The 19,063-nt window shown below is 49.8% G+C and overlaps 1 protein-coding gene across 1 annotated transcript in view; it reads right to left on the bottom strand.

The window, feature by feature from the left end:
* sptbn5 (spectrin, beta, non-erythrocytic 5) overlaps window positions 1-19,063 on the bottom strand; it is a 781,023-nt gene that overhangs the window by 657,130 nt on the left and 104,830 nt on the right. Inside the window, 5 exon segments of the mRNA XM_086003837.1 lie at window positions 4,020-4,110; window positions 5,750-5,965; window positions 13,229-13,429; window positions 13,931-14,084; window positions 17,398-17,630. Of these exon segments, the coding sequence (XP_085859963.1) occupies window positions 4,020-4,110; window positions 5,750-5,965; window positions 13,229-13,429; window positions 13,931-14,084; window positions 17,398-17,630 (895 nt within the window).

Below are 19,063 nucleotides of genomic sequence, written 5' to 3'. Positions count from 1 at the left end.
TGACACCATTACAACACAACGCCACACAGTGACACCATTACAACACAACACCGCACAGTGACACCATTACAACACAACACCGCAAAGTGACACCATTACAACACAACACCGCACAGTGACACCATTACAACACAACACCGCACAATGACACCATTACAACACACCACCGCACAGTGACACCATTACAACACAAGACCGCACAGTGACACCATTACAACACAAGACTGCACAGTGACACCATTACAATACAGCACCGCACAATGACACCATTACAACACAGCACCGCACAGTGACACCATTACAACACAACACCACACAGTGACACCATTACAACACAACACCACAGAGACACCATTACAACACAACACCGCACAGTGACACCATTACAACACAGCACCGCACAATGACACCATTACAACACAACATCGCACAGTGACACCATCACAACACAACACCGCACAGTGACACCATTACACCACACCGCAAAGTGACACCATTACAACACAACACTGCACAGTGATACCATTACAACACAACACCGCAAAGTGACATCATTACAACACAAGACCGCACAGTGACACCATTACAACACAACACTGCACAGTGACACCATTACAACACAACACCGCACAATGACACCATTACAACACAACACTGCACAGTGACACCATTACAACACAACACCGCACAGTGACACAATTACAACAAAACACCGCACAGTGACACCATTACAACACAACACCGCAAAGCGACATCATTACAACACAAGACCGCACAGTGACACCATTACAACACAACACCGCACAGTGACACCATTACAACACAGCACCGCACAGTGACACCATTACAACAGAAGGCCGCACAGTGACACCATTACAACACAACACCGCACAGTGACACCATTACAACACAACACCACAAATTGACACCATTACAACACAACACTGCAGTGACACCATTACAACACAACACCGCACAGTGACACCATTACAACACAACACTGCACAGTGACACTATTACAACACAACACCGCACAATGACACCATTACAGCACAACACCGCACAATGACACCATTACAATACAACACTGCACAATGACACCATTACAACACAACACCGCAGTGACACCATTACAACACAACACTGCAAAGTGACACCATTACAAAGGAACACCGCAAAGTGACACCATTACAACACAACACTGCACAGTGACACCATTACAACACAACACTGCACAGTGACACCATTACAATACAGCACCGCAAAGTGACACTATTACACAACACTGCACAGTGACACCATTACAAAACAACACCACACAGTGACACCATTGCAACACAACACCGCACAGTGACACCATTACAACACAACGCTGCACTGTGACACCATTACAACACCGCACAGTGACACCATTGCAACACAACACCGCACAGTGACACCATTACAACACAACACCGCAAAGTGACACCATTACAACACAACACCGCACAATGACACCATTACAACACAACACCACACAGTGACACCATTACAACACAACACCGCACAGTGACACCATTACAACACAACACCACACAGTGACACCATTACAACACAACACCACACAGTGACACCATTACAACACAACACCGCACAGTGACACCATTACAACACAACACTGCACAGTGACACCATTACAACACAACACCGCACAGTGACACCATTACAACACAACACTACACAGTGACACTATTACAACACAACACCGCACAATGACACCATTACAACACAACACCACACAATGACACCATTACAATACAACACCGCACAACGACACCATTACAACACAACACCGCAGTGACACCATTACAACACAACACTGCAAAGTGACACCATTACAAAGGAACACCACAAAGTGACACCATTACAACACAACACTGCACAGTGACACCATTACAACACAACACTGCACAGTGACACCCTTACAAAACAACACCACACAGTGACACCATTACAACACAACACTGCACAGTGACACCATTACAATACAGCACCGCAAAGTGACACTATTACACAACACTGCACAGTGACACCATTACAAAACAACGCTGCACTGTGACACCATTACAACACCGCACAGTGACACCATTGCAACACAACACCGCAGAGTGACACCATTACAACACAACACCGCAAAGTGACACCATTACAACACAACACCGCACAATGACACCATTACAACACAACACCACACAGTGACACCATTACAACACAACACTGCACAGTGACACCATTACAGCACACCACCACACAGTGACACCATTACAACACAACACCGCACAGTGACACCATTACAACACAACACAGTGACACCATTACAACACAACACCGCACAGTGACACCATTACAACACCGCACAGTGACACCATTACAACATAACACTGCACAGTGACACCATTACAACACAACACTGCAGTGACACCATTACAACACAACAGCGCACAGTGACACCATTACAACACAACACCGCACAGTGACACCATTACAACACAACACCGTGACACCATTACAACACAGCACTGCACAGTGACACCATTACAACACAACACCACACAGTGACACCATTACAACACAACATCGCACAGTGACACCATTACAATACAACACCACACAGTGACACCATTACAACACAACACCACACAGTGACACCATTACAACACAACACCGCACAGTGACACCATTACAACACAACACTACACAGTGACACTATTACAACACAACACTGCACAATGACACCATTACAACACAACACCGCACAATGACACCATTACAATACAACACCGCACAACGACACCATTACAACACAACACCGCAGTGACACCATTACAACACAACACTGCAAAGTGACACCATTACAAAGGAACACCGCAAAGTGACACCATTACAACACAACACTGCACAGTGACACCATTACAACACAACACTGCAGTGACACCATTACAAAACAACACCACACAGTGACACCATTACAACACAACACTGCACAGTGACACCATTACAATACAGCACCGCAAAGTGACACTATTACACAACACTGCACAGTGACACCATTACAAAACAACGCTGCACTGTGACACCATTACAACACCGCACAGTGACACCATTGCAACACAACACCGCAGAGTGACACCATTACAACACAACACCGCAAAGTGACATCATTACAACACAACACCGCACAATGACACCATTACAACACAACACCGCACAGTGACACCATTACAACACAACACTGCACAGTGACACCATTACAGCACACCACCACACAGTGACACCATTACAACACAACACCGCACAGTGACACCATTACAACACAACACAGTGACACCATTACAACACAACACCGCACAGTGACACCATTACAACACCGCACAGTGACACCATTACAACACAACACTGCACAGTGACACCATTACAACACAACACTGCAGTGACACCATTACACCACAACAGCGCACAGTGACACCATTACAACACAACACCGCACAGTGACACCATTACAACACAACACCGCACAGTGACACCATTACAACACAACACCGCACAGTGACACCATTACAACACAACACCGCACAGTGACACCATTACAACACAACATCGCACAGTGACACCATTACAACACAACACCGTGACACCTTTACAACACAGCACTGCACAGTGACACCATTACAACACAGCAGTGACACCATTACAACACAACACCGCACAGTGACACCATTACAACACAACACTGCTCAGCGATGTCACTATATTAGGGGAATGCACAGAGATACAATGATATCGCAGCTCTGCACACTGGTACTATTGCATGACGGATTACATCATAGTTACGCATGGAAATGCCGTTCCATCAGAGCTCGGAGATGCTCAGGGTGTCATGATGCCACATAGTCAGGCAGTGACCTCGACACAGATACCTACCCTTTCACCAATCCAAACTTGTAGCATCTGCATTTCTGCTGTCATTTTGTCCTTCTCACCTTGAGGATGAACTCTCCTCGTGATTCCCAATCCTTCTTCTTCTTCATCAGATGAGCAGCTCTCAGACACTTTCCTCTCCTGGGTCTCTGCCTGCAAACAAGATGCAGCATTTCTCACCAGTTCCCAGGATCACTCCATCATCGTAAATTCCAGGGGCTACTTTCTAACAAAAGCCCTGAACAGAAACCAAGCCCACAGTCACTTCTTTTGTCCCTATTCCATCTGCAGAGAAGGACCAGTAGGCATGCTCCCTATGAGTCCACACTGCTCTGACACCAGCCAGAGGGTGGTGCTACGTGAGCAGGATGCAAAGGTTCATCTTAGAATTTCTTTCCCAAATTTCCCAGTGGAGATTCCCACTTTCCATGTGGTATTCCTGCCCGTGAAGCACCTTACCTCACATGTGGCATTCTGGAGCACTACTAATACTGGGGGCATTGGGGTAAAGTATGGTAACCTCAAAACAATCCCAGGGCAGGTACAGCGCGGGTTAGATACAGAGTAAAGCTCCCTCTATACTGTCCCATCAAACACTCCCAGGGCAGGTACAGCACGGGTTAGATACAGAGTAAAGCTCCCTCCACACTGCCCCATCAAACACTCCCAGGGCAGGTACAGCACGGGTTAGATACAGAGTAAAGCTCCCTCTACACTGTCGCATCAAACACTCCCAGGGCAGGTACAGCACGGGTTAGATAGAAACATAGAAGATAGGAGCAGAAGTAGGCCATTCGGCCCCTCGAGCCTGCTCCGCCATTCAATGCGATCGTGGCTGATCATTCAAATTCAGCACCCTGTCCCTGCTTTCTCCCCATATCCCTTGATCCCCTTAGCCTTAAGAAATATATCTAACTCCTTCTTGAACATACTTAATGAATTGGCCTCAACTGTCTTCTGTGGTAGTGAATTCCACAGGTTCACCACTCTCTGGGTGAAGAAATTCCTCCTCATCTCAGTCCTAAATGGCTTACCCCTTATCCTTAGACTGTGACCCCTGGTTCTGGACTCCCCCGCCATCAGGAACAGCCTTCCTGCATCTAGTCTGTCTAGTCCTGTTAGAATTTTATACGTTTCAATGAGATCCCCTCTCATTCTTCTAAACTCTAGTGAGTATAAGCCCAATCGACCTAATCTCTCTCCATACGTCATTCCTGCCATCCCAGGTATCAGCCTGGTGAACCTTCGCTGCACTCCCTCCATGGCAAGAACATCCTTCCTCAGATAAGGCGACCAAAACTGCACACAATACTCAAGGTGTGGTCTCACCAAGGCCCTGTACAACTGCAGCAAGACATCCTTGCTCCTGTACAGAGTAAAGCTCCCTCTACACTATTGGTGAGAGAGTTGGACTCCAGTCCCACTTTCTCAAGATTCTTGCAGTGCTGTCATTTTCATTTGTGCCTGTGTGCATGTGTTCCTTCAACACACACGCACACACGTATAGACACACACGTACACAGACACGCATAGACATATGTACACAGACACGCACAGACACACACAGATGTGCGCAGACCCACACACGCAGACACATATGAAAATGAGAGGCAGCCCCGCATTCATGGTGGACTAGACACTTCCCACGCCCCGCAGCCATGTAATCTCCTGGGAGACGCAAAAAATCTGAAGAAAACCCAGCGCTAATAAGAGAAAAAATACTGCGGAAAATTCCTCTCTGACCCCCCTTAGGCAATTGACACACATACGCACACAAACTGGAAATGACTACCTGACACATTGTCAAAGGAACTTGCTGCACAGCCACTGTCACCAAGTCCCCGAGTCTCTTCACTTCGCTGGAATACGCTGCGATTTCTTTCTCTAGGCGCATGTGACGCTGCAGGAGGGCATCAGCACTGGCCTCATCTTTCCCAAAATCCTCGCTGTGTAGAAGAGGCTGTTTCTCAAGCAGCCAGGAGTGGGCCTCGTTGATATCTGTGAAATACTGAGGACAGCACAGAGAAACCTGGTCATTCAGATACAATGACACCTTCCATTTACATCCCAACTATCACAGCCACAAAGCTCAAAGGGCATCACACATTGAATCAGTGTCAGCTGTGGCTCAGTGGTAACACTCTCTAGGTGGGAGGGGCTAGGAGTGAGCAAGTGCTGCTGGGTGCTTGATTGCTGCAAGGAGTTGGAGTGAGTTTGTAAAAAGTTGGTGGTGTTTTGTTTTTTCAGGTTTTAGGACCTTTTTGGTCCATAAACAGCAGCCAGATGGCTGCTGAGGGGCCCGGAGTGAATGCTGGGCCCCTCAGAGGACAATGTTCCCAGGATGAATTTAATCAGGGGAGAAAATGTTGGGGGAAGGGAGAAAGAAAGGCCCAAAGATTTGGGCCGGGACCCCAGGAGGTTTGGAAAAGAAAACACGGTGCTGGTTCAGTGCGAGGATAAGGAGATACGAGCTTGGGATATTATCCAAGCGGTACATGAGGACTGTGGCGAGGGAAGCTGCTTTGCCTGCCGACCAAAGCCGAATATTGGGTTTGAGGTGACAGTCAGTGGCCGAGAAGAGGTGGAAAGACTTTTACTGAGTTTGAAGGTTGGCGATAAGTTCTTGGAGGTATCTCTGCTATATTCGGAAGAGGTGGTGGTCTCATTCTTAAACTTGCCAGTTTATATTGAGGACGATTTGCTAATCAAAAAGTTGGAGTCGTGGGACATTAAAATTTGCTCAGCAATAAAGAGGAGGTACTATCCAGGAACACGGGTAGCAGATGGAACCCGTTACTTAAAGGTGCGGTTCCCAGAGGGGGTGAAGTCATTAGCGTACAGCATGAAATTCGAGACAATGGAAGGAGTGCAGTACTTCCGATTACTGCATGATAACCAGGTGAAGGTTTGTTATTATTGTCTTGGACACGACCATCTTGTAAGAAGCTGTCCAGACTTGTACTGTTATAACTGCGGTGAGTCTGGACACATCGCTCGGAGCTGCAAGGCGGAGAGCTGTGGGGTGTGTCACAAATGCCCCACCCGCTCTGAGTGTGTGGCAGAAGGAAGCCCCTTGAGTGACGAGGAGATGGGAGAAGGAGAAGGAGCAGGAGGTGTGAGTGGAGCGGCTGGAGGAGCGGCGCAGACAGAGGACACAATGGGCCGAAATGGCCTCCATCCATGCTGTAACTTTCTATGATTCTAGGACACAGCTGATGAATGGAAGGAGAAAAGAGCACAGGAAGAGGCAGAAAATTGCGGAGAAGAGAACAGGATGTAAATGGTGGATAACACACCAAGTACGGTGGAAAAGGACGAAGACAGCAGCGGGCAGCACGGGTCGAGGGCAGAGTCGTGCCGTAATACGACTCGGCTCTCCCTAAAGAATCTGGTATCCGTGGGGAGAGAGGAGGCGGGAGTGGGGTGCGGGCTAAGTGTAAGTACTCCAAAGAAAGACAGGGAGTCGGATATCTCGGGGAGCAGGAGGGGCAAGACAAGGAGAGGGTGCAAGAGGCAGGAGTCTTAAAGGGGCAGCAGGACGGGAGCGGCGAGACAAAGACGCCAGAAGGGAGCAAGATAGGTGCAGATGTGCCATTGTTCCAGAGAGAGAAGAAACGGGGAGCAAGGGTCAGCGGTAGAGATGAGGCCGAAGGGAGTGGCACCACTGCAGAAACCGTGATGGCAGGAAGACTCTCTAAGGGGGATTATGTATCTGACGGGGAACAGGGACGGGAGGTTACAGAAGAGCTGGAGAGTGAGGAGTCAGAGGGGGACAGAGACATGGAAGTGGGGGGTGGGGTGGCATCGTGTGGAAAGGGAAAGGTTAGTGAGGGGCAAAAGGAGGGAGAAGGGGCAGAAGGAGCCTCAGCCCAAACCTAATGAAAGGAAGAGGCTGAAACTGCAGGGAAGGTTCAAACATGAGGTGAAAAAGAGCCGGAGGCTGCAGGAGAAAGCAACAGCTGCCCGAAAAGTTGGGAAGGAGCCTGAGAGAAGGGAAGGGCCGGAGATTAAATGATGTGGAGATTATCAGGCACACTTCGCTTATTCAGAGCCGTGATTACTGATCAATTTTTAAAGTACAATAGATTAGTATATGTTATGGGAGACAAATTAAACTTCAGGTTTTGATGTTAATATGTAGTGGAGGAATGGCTGTGCAGAGTGGCGGAATGGATTTGTATGATACAATGGAATGATCTCATCCGAAAGACAGCACCTGGTAAGGGTGTCGAGGGATAGGGAGCAAAGCGGGAGATGGAGTTTAGATTCTGATTGAGTGGCGGAACATGCTCATGGGGCTGAATGGCCTCCTCCTGTTCCTATGTTTCAGTAGGGGTCACTGGGGAGCGCCCAGGAGCAGTAACCTGGCTGAGGTTTTCCAGTTGTAGCACACCCACAGCCCCTCAGACTCAGCATATATCAGGGACCGAAGCTGACACCTTCCTGCTCTGTAACTTACGATGCTTCTTCCAGCTCAGCCAGCGAGAGGAACACATTGGAGCAGAGAAGGCTAAGAGGAGATTTAATAGAGGTGTTTAAAATCGTGAAGGGTTTAGAGAGAGTAAATAAAGAGAAACTGTTTCCACTGGCAGAAGGGTCGATAACCAGAGGGCACAGATTTAAGGTGATTGGCAAAAGAACCAGAGGCGACATGAGGAAAAACTCATGGTTAGGATTTGGAATGCACTGCCTGATAGGGTGGTGGATACAGAGTCAATAGTAGCCTTTAAAAGGGAATTGGATAAATGCTTGAAGGAGAAAAAAATTGCAGGGATATGGGGAAAGAGCGGGGAAGTGGGGCTGACTGGATTGCTCTTCAAAAGAGCCGGCACAGACTTGATGGGCCGAATGGCCTCCTTCTGTGCTGTACTATTCTATGATTCTAGGACTTCTAGTTTAATAGACCCGTGTCAGGAAAATTTGCACTGCAGCAGGTATATGTGTGCAGTCGAGTGAACCTGCTGCAGTGCATAACATGACTGCTACACAGCAGGGCTCACAGTAGCAGGCGTCGAATGGAGCCCCTCACTCGCTCATCTGTCACTCACTGCAGTACTTGATTGTTGCCACTAGATGGCACAAATGCAAGGTGATTCGTGGAGTATGTTTCCCCTTCAGTATTTCTTGAGTATGTACATTACATGCACACACGTTAGTTACATGCAGGCAAGTTAGTTACACCTGGACATGTTAGTTACATACACATGTGAAGAAAGCAACGGGAAGCCACCTCAGTTGTGAGACCTGAGTTAGGACTGCCCTAGAGCAGAACACAAGGGATGGACATACTTAGAGGCACACACTGGCTCACGAGGGGAGTTAGCATGTTCTGCAGCCCATGCCCAGCGCAGTGTGCCCAGCGTAGTGCGTGCCCAGCGCAGCCCGTGCCCAGCGCAGTGCGTGCGCAGCCTGTGCTCAGCGCAGTGCCCAGCGCAGCCCGTGCCCAGCACAGCCCGTGCCCAGCGCAGTGTGTCCAGCGTAATCCGTGCCCAGCGCAGCCTGTGCTCAGCGCAGACAAGCGAAAAGGGGTGCAAGGTGTAAATAGAGTGATCAAAACTAAACTGAAACATAAAAGGGAGGTGAACGATTAAATTGGGGCTAACGATACTGAAGGAAATGCTGAGGAATATGGAAAGTGCAATGAGGAAAGGAAAAAGGGAAGAGGACAAAACGGCAGCAAATAATGTAAAAGGAAATAGTGAGAGCTTTCATAAGAATCTAAAAAGTAGAAGAATAATGAAAGAGAGGGGAGGGATACTCGGGGATGAAGGAGGAATCTAGTTCTGGAGGACGAAGGTACTGCAGAGATATTATATAAATGTTTTGCTTTGTTTTTTTACACATGATGCTGGAGGTGAGACTGTTTGTGAACTAGAGGATGTGGATCAACTGATAGAGTGAACTGGAGAAAAGTAATAGCAATGGCTGCACCCTGGGCTGTTGAAGGAAGTCAGGGAGGAGTGAGCAAAGGCTCTGGTCATCATTTTACGGTCCCACTTAAATATGCAAATTCCACTGTGGGACTGGGGAGTAGCTGATGTAACACTTCTGCTCAAGAAAGGAAAGAGGGATAAACCGGGTAACTAGACCAGTTAATCTAATGCCAGTTGTAGACAAACTCTTTGAATCCATAATTCAAGATAAAAGTAGTGTGCATTTCGAAATGAGCGGGTTAATCAAGGACAGTCAGCACGGATTTGTTAAAGGCAAGTCGTGTTTGACAAACTTAATAGAGATTTTTTGAAGATGTGACTGATTGGATCGATAAACAACTGATGGTGCAAGGCAAAAGAAGATGTTAATGGGACAAGTTAAGAAACAAAAGATGGCTCTAGATGAAGTGTAAAAAAAATGTTTTTCTAAATAATAAATAAATAAATAAAATGGAAAAAAAGAATAGGGGCAGAGGTTATGCTCTGAAATTGTTGAACTCTATGTTGAGTCCAGAAGGCGGTAAAGTGCCTAATCGAAAGATGAGGTGCTGTTCCTCGAGCTTACGCTGAGCTTCAGTGGAACAGTGGAAGAGGCCGAGGATGGTGAGGTCTGAGTGGGAGTGGAGCGGGGAATTAAAGTGACAGGCGACCGGAAGCTCAGGGTCACACTTACGGACTGAACGGAGGTGTTCCACAAAGCGGTCACCTAATCTGCGTTTGGTCTCCCCAGTGTAGAGGAGACCACATCGTGAGCAGCGAATACAGTATACTAAATTGCAAGAAGTACAAGTAAATCGCTGTTTCACCTGGAAGGAGTGTTTGGGGCCCTGGACAGTGGGGGTGTTGCATCTCCTGCGCTTGCACGGGAAGGTGCCGGGCGAAGGGGAAGGGGTGTTGGGGGTGATAGAGGAGTGGACTAGGGTGTCTCGGAGGGAGCGGTCCCTACAGAATGCTGGAAGGGGAGGTGAGGGGAAGATGTGTTTGGTGGTGGGATCACGCTGGAGGTGGCGGAAATAACGGAGGATGATCCGTTGAATGTGAAGACTGGTGGGGTGAAAGGTGAGGACAAGGGGAACCCTATCATGGTTCCGGGAGGGAGGGAAAGGGGTGAGAGCAGAAGTGCGGGAAATAGAGAGGGAAAGTCTAGCTTGACCAACCTCATTGAATTTTTTGAAGAGGTAACAGAAAGAGTAGACAATGATAATGCAGTAGATGTAATTTATCTGAATTTTCAAAAGGCCTCTGATAAGGTACCATATAATAGACTGATGAACAAGGTCAGAGAATGTGGAGTCAGGGGACAAGTAGTAGAATGGATAGCTGGCTGGCTTCAGGACAGAAAGCAGAGAGTAGGGTAAAGGTAGCTATTCACAGTGGCAGAAGGTGGGTAGTGGTGTTCCACTAGGATCAGTGCTGGGACCACTGCTGTTCACAATTTACATTAACAATTTAGACTTTAGAATCAAAAACACAATTTCTAAATTTGCGGATGACACCAAATTGGGGTGGGGGGGGGGGGGGGCTAGTCAATACCGAGGAGGACTGCAACAAATTCCAGGAGGACATTAATAAACTTGCAGAATGGACATATAATTGGCAAATGAAGTTCACCACAGATAAATGTGAGGTAGTACATTTTGGTAGGAAGAATAGGGAGGTCACTTATCACTTGGAGGGTGCGAGTCTAGGTGGGGTAGAGGAACAAAGGGATCTCGGAGTACAAATACACACATCACTAAAAGTTGCGACACAGGTTAGCAAGGACATAAAAAAGCAAACCAGCCACTAGGGTTTATTTCTAGAGGTATAGAATTAAAAAGTAGGGAAGTTATGCTAAACCTGCATCGAACCTTGGTTAGACCACACTTAGAGTACTGCGTACAGTTCTGGTCGCCATATTATAAAAAGGATATAGAGGCACTGGAGAGGGTGCAGAGAAGATTTACAAGGATGATACCAGAAATGTGAGGGTATACATATCAGGAAAGGATGAACAGGCTTGTGTCTCTTTTCTCTTGAAAGAAGGTGACCTAATAGAGGTCTTTAAAATTATGAAAAATTTTGATAGCGTGGATACAGAAAGAATGTTTCCACTTGTGGGGAAGAGCATAACTAGAGGCCATCAATATAAGATAGTCACGAAGAAATCCAATCGAGAATGCAGAAGAAACTTCTTTACCCAGAGAGTGGTGAGAATGTGGCACTCACGACCACAGGGAGTGGTTGAAGCGAATAGTATCGATGCATTTAAGGGGAGGCTCAACAAGCATATGAGGGAGAAGGGAATAGAGGGTTATGCTGATAGAGTTAGATGAGGAAAGACAACAGGAGGCTCGAGTGGAGCATCAATGCCGGCTTGGACTGGTTGGGCTGAATAGCCTGTTTCTGTGCTGTATATCCCATGTAATGTAATAAAGAATGCAGTAGATGTGGTGTAGATGGATTTTCAGAAGGTGTTTGATGAGGTATCTTGTAGGAGACCTGATATGGAAGTGCAGGCTTACGATAGAGGAGATATAGGGATTGCTACGCAAAGAGCCCTGCTGGGAATGAAATGTGTTCACGCGGGTGAGAACCACTGGGCTCTGATGCCCTCCACCATGGTGAGTATCGTGCGGAGCTACAGCCCATTCAGTGCCTTCGTGGCCATGACTAGAAAACTGAGGGAGGGGGGAATTAATAACAAAGAGGCAGACCATGAATGCTCCATGTTACCAACAATGTGTTAGATCAGCAGCAGTTCAGACTATATTTTTGGGTACACTCAACTACATGCAGTGTACCAGTCTGGCCCTTCAGTCTCTGTTCTCAGGCGGATGTTTTACAACAACAAGCATTTGGATAGTGCCTTTAAAGTAGTAAAACGTCCCAAGACACTTCACAGGAGCGTTATCAAACAAAATTTGACACCGAGATATAAGGAGATAGTAGGACAGATGACCAAAAGCTTGGTAAAAGAGGAGGAGAGAGAGGTACAGAGCCGGAGAGGTTTAGGGAAGGAATTCCAGAGCTTAGGGCCTAGGCAGCTGAAGGCACAGCCACCAATGGTGGAGCGATTAAAATCAGAGATGCGTAAGTGGCCAGAATTGGAGGAGCGCAGATATCTCAGAGGGTTGTAGGGCTGGAGGATGTCACAGAGATAGGGAGGGGCGAGGCCATGGAGGGATTTGAACTCAAGGATGAGAATTTTTAATTGGAAGCATTGCCGGACTGGGAGCCAGTGTTGGTTTAACTGTATAATCGTACTCATGCACTTGTGCTTTCTGATAACAGCAGCATCTACGGCGGACTCACAACCTGTCAGAAGGTTTGCCAACACCCCTGCCAATATATCTCACCTGCTTTATAGTCAGTGCAGCCTGGAGCCGAGAGCGCCGGTTTGACAACTCGTCCTTTAACTGCTGCCATTGTTTCTGGAGGGTGGCGACCCATTTCCTCACCTCCCTCTCGCTGCTCAGGCTGCGCTGGTACAGGTGCTGGCCCTTCCTCACCACCGAGTAACAGATGGACTGGTGGGAGTTAATCTCAGCCTCCAGGACCTAGAGAGAGCAACACAATTATATCAGTACAGGAAGGCGGAGTCCGCAAGCTCACGCTGCACTTTACTGGCTCCAGGATCACATCTATCACACTCACTCCACACTCTGGGACACTGGCTCCAGGATCGTGTGTATCACTAACCCACCCCTGGAGCAACAGAGCTCAGATTGGAACTCAGTGGAGTGGGAAGTGTCCGCGGTGAGGCCGGCAGTCCGCGGTGAGGCCGGCAGTCCGCAGTGAGGCCGGAAGTCCGCGGTGTGGCCAGCAATCCGCGGTGTGGCCAGCAATCCGCAGTGAGGCCAGCTGTCTGCGGTGAGGCCAGCTGTCCAGGGTGAGGCCAGCAGTCCGCGGTTAGATTACCTGTCCGCGGTTAGACTACCTGTCAGCAGTTAGACTACCTGTCCACGGTTAGACTACCTGTCCGCGGTTAGGCTACCTGTCCGCGGTTAGGCTACCTGTCCGCGGTGTGGCTGTCTGTCGACAGTTATCCCAGTGGTTACCTTGTGTTTCTGGATCGACACTGTGATCTGGGTGATGTCGCGCCCTAACGTGGCTGTGCGCACCAACTGCCACTTCTCGTAGATCCACGACTCCTCCTCCTCGCAGTCCCGGAAAAACTCAAACAATCTCTGCTGCTGCTGCAGTTTGGAATGTCTGTTTTGACAATAAAAATAAATCAGGTCCCGGTAAAAGTGAGTCCAGGTCACCAAGAGTTCCGGTAACAGCGAGTCCTGGTCACCGTGAGTCCCAGTCACCACAGGTCCCGGACACCGAGAGTCCCAGTCACCGAGAGTCCCTGTCACCGCGAGTCCCGGTCAAAGCGAGTCCCGGTCGCCGCGGGTCCCGGTCACCGCATGCCTCGGTCACAGCGATGCCCGGTCACCGCGGGTCCCGGTCACAGTGGGTCCCGGTCGCCGCGGGTCCCGGTCACCTCGAGTCCCGGTCACAGCGAGTCCCGGTCAACGCGAGTCCCGGTCACAGCGGGTCCCGGTCACCGCGAGTCCCGGTCACAGCGAGTCCCGGTCACAGCGAGTCCCGGTCACAGCGAGTCCCGGTCACAGCGAGTCCCAGTATCAGCAAGTCCCTGGTGGCCATGACTAGAAAACTGGGGGAGGGGGGAATTAATAACAAAGAGGCAGACCATGTTACCAACAATGTGTTAGATCAGCAGCAGTTCGGACTATATTTTTGGGTACACTCAACTACATGCTGTGTACCAGTCCGGCCCTGCAGTCTCTGTTGTCACGTAGATGTTTTACAACAACAAGAACAACTTGCATTTCTATGGTGCCATTAATGTAGTAAAATGTCCCAAGGCGCTTCACAGGTACGTTAGGCAAAAATTGACACAAGCCATGTAAATTGATATTAGGACGGGTGACCTAAAGCTTGGTAAAAGAGAATAGTTTTAAGGAGCGTCTTAAAGGAGGAGAGAAAGGTAGAGAGATGGAGAGGTTTAAGGAGGGAATTCCAGCGCTTAGGGCCCAGGCAGCTGATGGTGGAGCAATTAAAATCAGGGATGCATAAGTGGCCAGAATTGGAGGAGCGCAGGTATCTCGGAGGGTTGGAGGAGATTACAGTGATAGGGAGGGGCAAGGCCATGGAGGGATTTAAACACAGCGGGTCCCAGTCGCCGCGGGTCCCGGTCACCGCGGGTCCCGGTCACCGCGGGTCCTGGTCACCGCAGGTCCCGGTCACTGCGAGTCCCATAATAAGAGTCCCGGTCACCGCGGGTCCCAGTCACCGCGAGTCCCGGTCACAGTGGGACCCGGTCACTGCGAGTCCCGGTCACCGCATGCCCCGGTCACAGCGAGGCCCGGTCAACACGAGTCCCGGTCACAGCAGGTCCCGGTCACCGCGAGTCAAGATCACAGCGAGTCCCGGTCACCGCGAGTCCCGGTCACCGTGAGTCCCGGTCACAGCGAGTCCCGGTCACAGCGAGTCCCGGTCACAGCGAGTCCCGGTCACCGCGAGTCATGGTCACAGCGAGTCCCGGTCACAGCGGGTCACGGTCACAGCCGAGTCACGGTCACAGCGGGTTCCGGTCACAGCGGGTCCCGGTCTCAGTGGGTCCCGGTCGCCGTGGGTCCCGGTCGCCGCGGGTCCCTGTCGCCGCGGGTCCCGGTCGCCGCGAATCCCGGTCACAGTGAGTCCCGGTCACAGCGGGTCCTGGTCACCGCGAGTCCCGGTCACCGCGAGTCCCGGTCACCGCGAGTCCCGGTCACCGCATGCCCCGGTCACAGCGAGGCCCGGTCAACACGAGTCCCGGTTACAGCGGGTCCCGGTCACAGCGAGTCCCGGTCACAGCGGGTCCCGGTCACAGCGGGTCCCGGTCACCGAGAGTCTCGGGCACCGCGAGCCCCGGTCACAGCGAGTCCCGGTCACAGCGGGTCCCGGTCACCGAGAGTCTCGGTCACAGCGGGTCCCGGTCACCGAGCGTCTCGGTCACCGCGAGTCCCGGTCACAGCGGGTCCCGGTCACAGCGGGTCCTGGTCACCGCGAGTCCCGGTCACAGCGAGTCACGGTCACAGCGGGTCCCGGTCATCGCGGGTCCCGGTCATCGCGGGTCCCGGTCACCGCGGGTCCCGGTCACCGCGGGTCCCGGTCACCGCGGGTCCCGGTCACAGCGGGTCCCGGTCACCGCGAGTCCCGGTCACCGCGAGTCCCGGTCACCGCGAGTCCCGGTCACCGCAAGTCCCGGTCACCGCATGCCCCGGTCACAGCGAGTCCCGGTTAACGCGGGTCCCGGTCACAGCGGGTCCCGGTCACCGCGAGTCCCGGTCACAGCGAGTCCCGGTATCAGCAAGTCCCTGGTGGCTATGACTAGAAAACTGGGGGAGGGGGGAATTAATAACAAAGAGGCAGACCATGTTACCAACAATGTGTTAGATCAGCAGCAGTTCGGACTATATTTTTGGGTACACTCAACTACATGCTGTGTACCAGTCCGGCCCTGCAGTCTCTGTTGTCACGTAGATGTTTTACAACAACAAGAACAACTTGCATTTCTATGGTGCCATTAATGTAGTAAAATGTCCCAAGGCGCTTCACAGGTACGTTAGGCAAAAATTGACACAAGCCATGTAAATTGATATTAGGACGGGTGACCAAAAGCTTGGTAAAAGAGAATAGTTTTAAGGAGCGTCTTAAAGGAGGAGAGAAAGGTAGAGAGATGGAGAGGTTTAAGGAGGGAATTCCAGCGCTTAGGGCCCAGGCAGCTGATGGTGGAGCGATTAAAATCAGGGATGCATAAGTGGCCAGAATTGGAGGAGCGCAGATATCTCGGAGGGTTGGAGGAGATTACAGTGATAGGGAGGGGCAAGGCCATGGAGGGATTTAAACACAGCGGGTCCCGGTCACCGCGAGTCCCGGTCACCGCGAGTCCCGGTCACCGCGAGTCCCGGTCACAGCGAGGCCCGGTCAACACGAGTCCCGGTCACCGCGGGTCCCGGTCACCGAGAGTCTCGGTCACCACGAGTCCCGGTCACCGCATGCCCCGGTCACAGCGAGGCCTGGTCAACGCGAGTCCCGGTCACAGCGGGTCCCGGCAACGTTGGGTCCTGGTCACAATGGGTCTCGGTAACAGCGAGTCCTGGTAAATGGGTTCCAGGTAGTTAAGGTCCCGGTAACTGGGGATCCCAGTAACTGTGGGTCCCGGTCACTGCAGGGTAAATGCAGAGTAAAACTCCCTCTGCTCTGCCCTAACAATGCATCACATCCCAACCTCAGAACAGTCCCCTTTTGCAGCAGTATGACATTATCCATTCCTTAACCAATCATCTTGCAGCCTCAAAGTGAGACTGTCAAATCAGGGGCGGTTCTTTTCTTGGAACTGAGTTGAGATGGTCAAACTCATATCCTGAAGATCCCTTATGACCAGGAGACTGAGGAGGCCGTGGAGGCTTGTAATACATCAGCCTATTACCCAACTGATGTCTATAGCATTTTGCGATGGGCGGTATCTGACCTGGCTTTGCTGAGTTCCAGGAGGTTGCTGTAAAGGTCGTTGAGAGCCCCGAGTTTGCCCTGGACCACGTCAGTCTTCAGCTCACTGCTCCTTCTGAGATTGTCAGCGCTCTGGTTGATGTGTTTCAGGGTTTCTCCATGCGATGAGATCTGAGAATCGATCAGGTTGTGCTTCTGCACCATGTCCACCACATCGAACAGGTGCTTGCCGTAATCACCCGAACTTACCACCGACTGTAGGGGGGAGAGAAACGATATCTGAACCATGGCAGTTTGTTGGATCACCATTACACTTCTAACGCTTTTACTGTTCTCTTTGTACGAACTGAAGCCTTCCTATTGTAAATTACTTCTCTCTCTGGACAACTGACCAACTGCAGACAGGCCGGTGACTCAAAAGGCCGCACTGAACCAAGAACAAATGCTATCAAAGGACAGCGTAGGTTCAGAAGTGAGGTACTCCAGGGGTCAGTGCTGCTACCCCTTCCTGTATATGGGTGATGCAGATTTGAAGATAGGGAGCACACACTCAAAATTTTCTCACAAACGAAAGTAAAGGGCTTGACAAACAGTGAGAAGTAAAAGGCTTCAGAAAGGCAGACAGCTTAGTGGAATGGGCAGACAGCTTAGTGGAATGGGCAGGCAGCTTAGTGGAATGGGCAGACAGCTTAGTGGAATGGGCAGACAGCTTAGTGGAATGGGCAGACAGCTTAGTGGAATGGGCAGACAGCTTAGTGGAATGGGCAGACAGCTGGCAGATGCAATTTAATTAAAATGTGATGTAATACAATTTGTGAGGGAAATTCGGGAATGAGACTATAAACTCAATGGATACTCTCAATGGAAAGACACTGAAGGGTGTGGAGGAAGAGAAGAGCCAAGGGGTGCCAATACATAATTTCCTAAAATTATAAATGCAGGTAGATAAAGCCATAAAAAGACCAACGGCATTTTGGGTTTTATAAATAGGAGCAGCGGGTACAAGAGAAAAGTAGTTATGATAATTTTGAGTAATGCAATGGTTAACCACAGTTGAAGAATATGACCTTGTGTGCAATGCATCTGTTCGTAGAGTGAGCCCAAGGTAAACAATAAACCCTTTGATCATAAGATCATTATGGATGAGGCAGGCTATTGAACCCATTCAGGGATACTCTACAATCCCTCACTGCAGCATCCAATTAGTTCTTAAATGATTCCAAGTATTTGCCTCTACCGCTCTATCTGAAATGAGGTGGGTCAAGTGGAACAAGTGACAGTAGGGGAACATTTAGGGAACAGTGATCATAGTATCATAAGGCTTAGATTAGCTACGGAAAAGGACAGGGAGCAATCTAGAGTAAAAATATTGGAGGAAGGCCAATTTCAGTGGGTTGAGAATGAATCTGGCTTGGGTAAATTGGAATCAAAGGTTGGCAGGCAAAACTGTAATCAAATAATGGGCTGTCTTTAAAGAGGAGATGGTTCGGGTACAGTCGAGGTACATTCTCACGAGGGGGAAAGTTAGGGCAACCAAAGTCATTCTCCCTGGATGACAAAAGACATAGAGAGTAAGATGAAGCAGAGTACTTTGCATCTGTCTTTACCAAGGAAGAAGATGCTGCCAAAGTCATAGTGAAAGAGGAGGTAGTTGAGATACTGGATGGGAGAAAAATTGATAAAGAGGA

Source organism: Somniosus microcephalus, chromosome 12, assembly GCF_052327205.1.
Source record: "Somniosus microcephalus isolate GS21.2 chromosome 12, FLI_Smic_1.0, whole genome shotgun sequence".
Classification (NCBI taxonomy): domain Eukaryota; kingdom Metazoa; phylum Chordata; class Chondrichthyes; order Squaliformes; family Somniosidae; genus Somniosus; species Somniosus microcephalus.
This window is presented reverse-complemented; position numbering and strand designations above follow the sequence as displayed.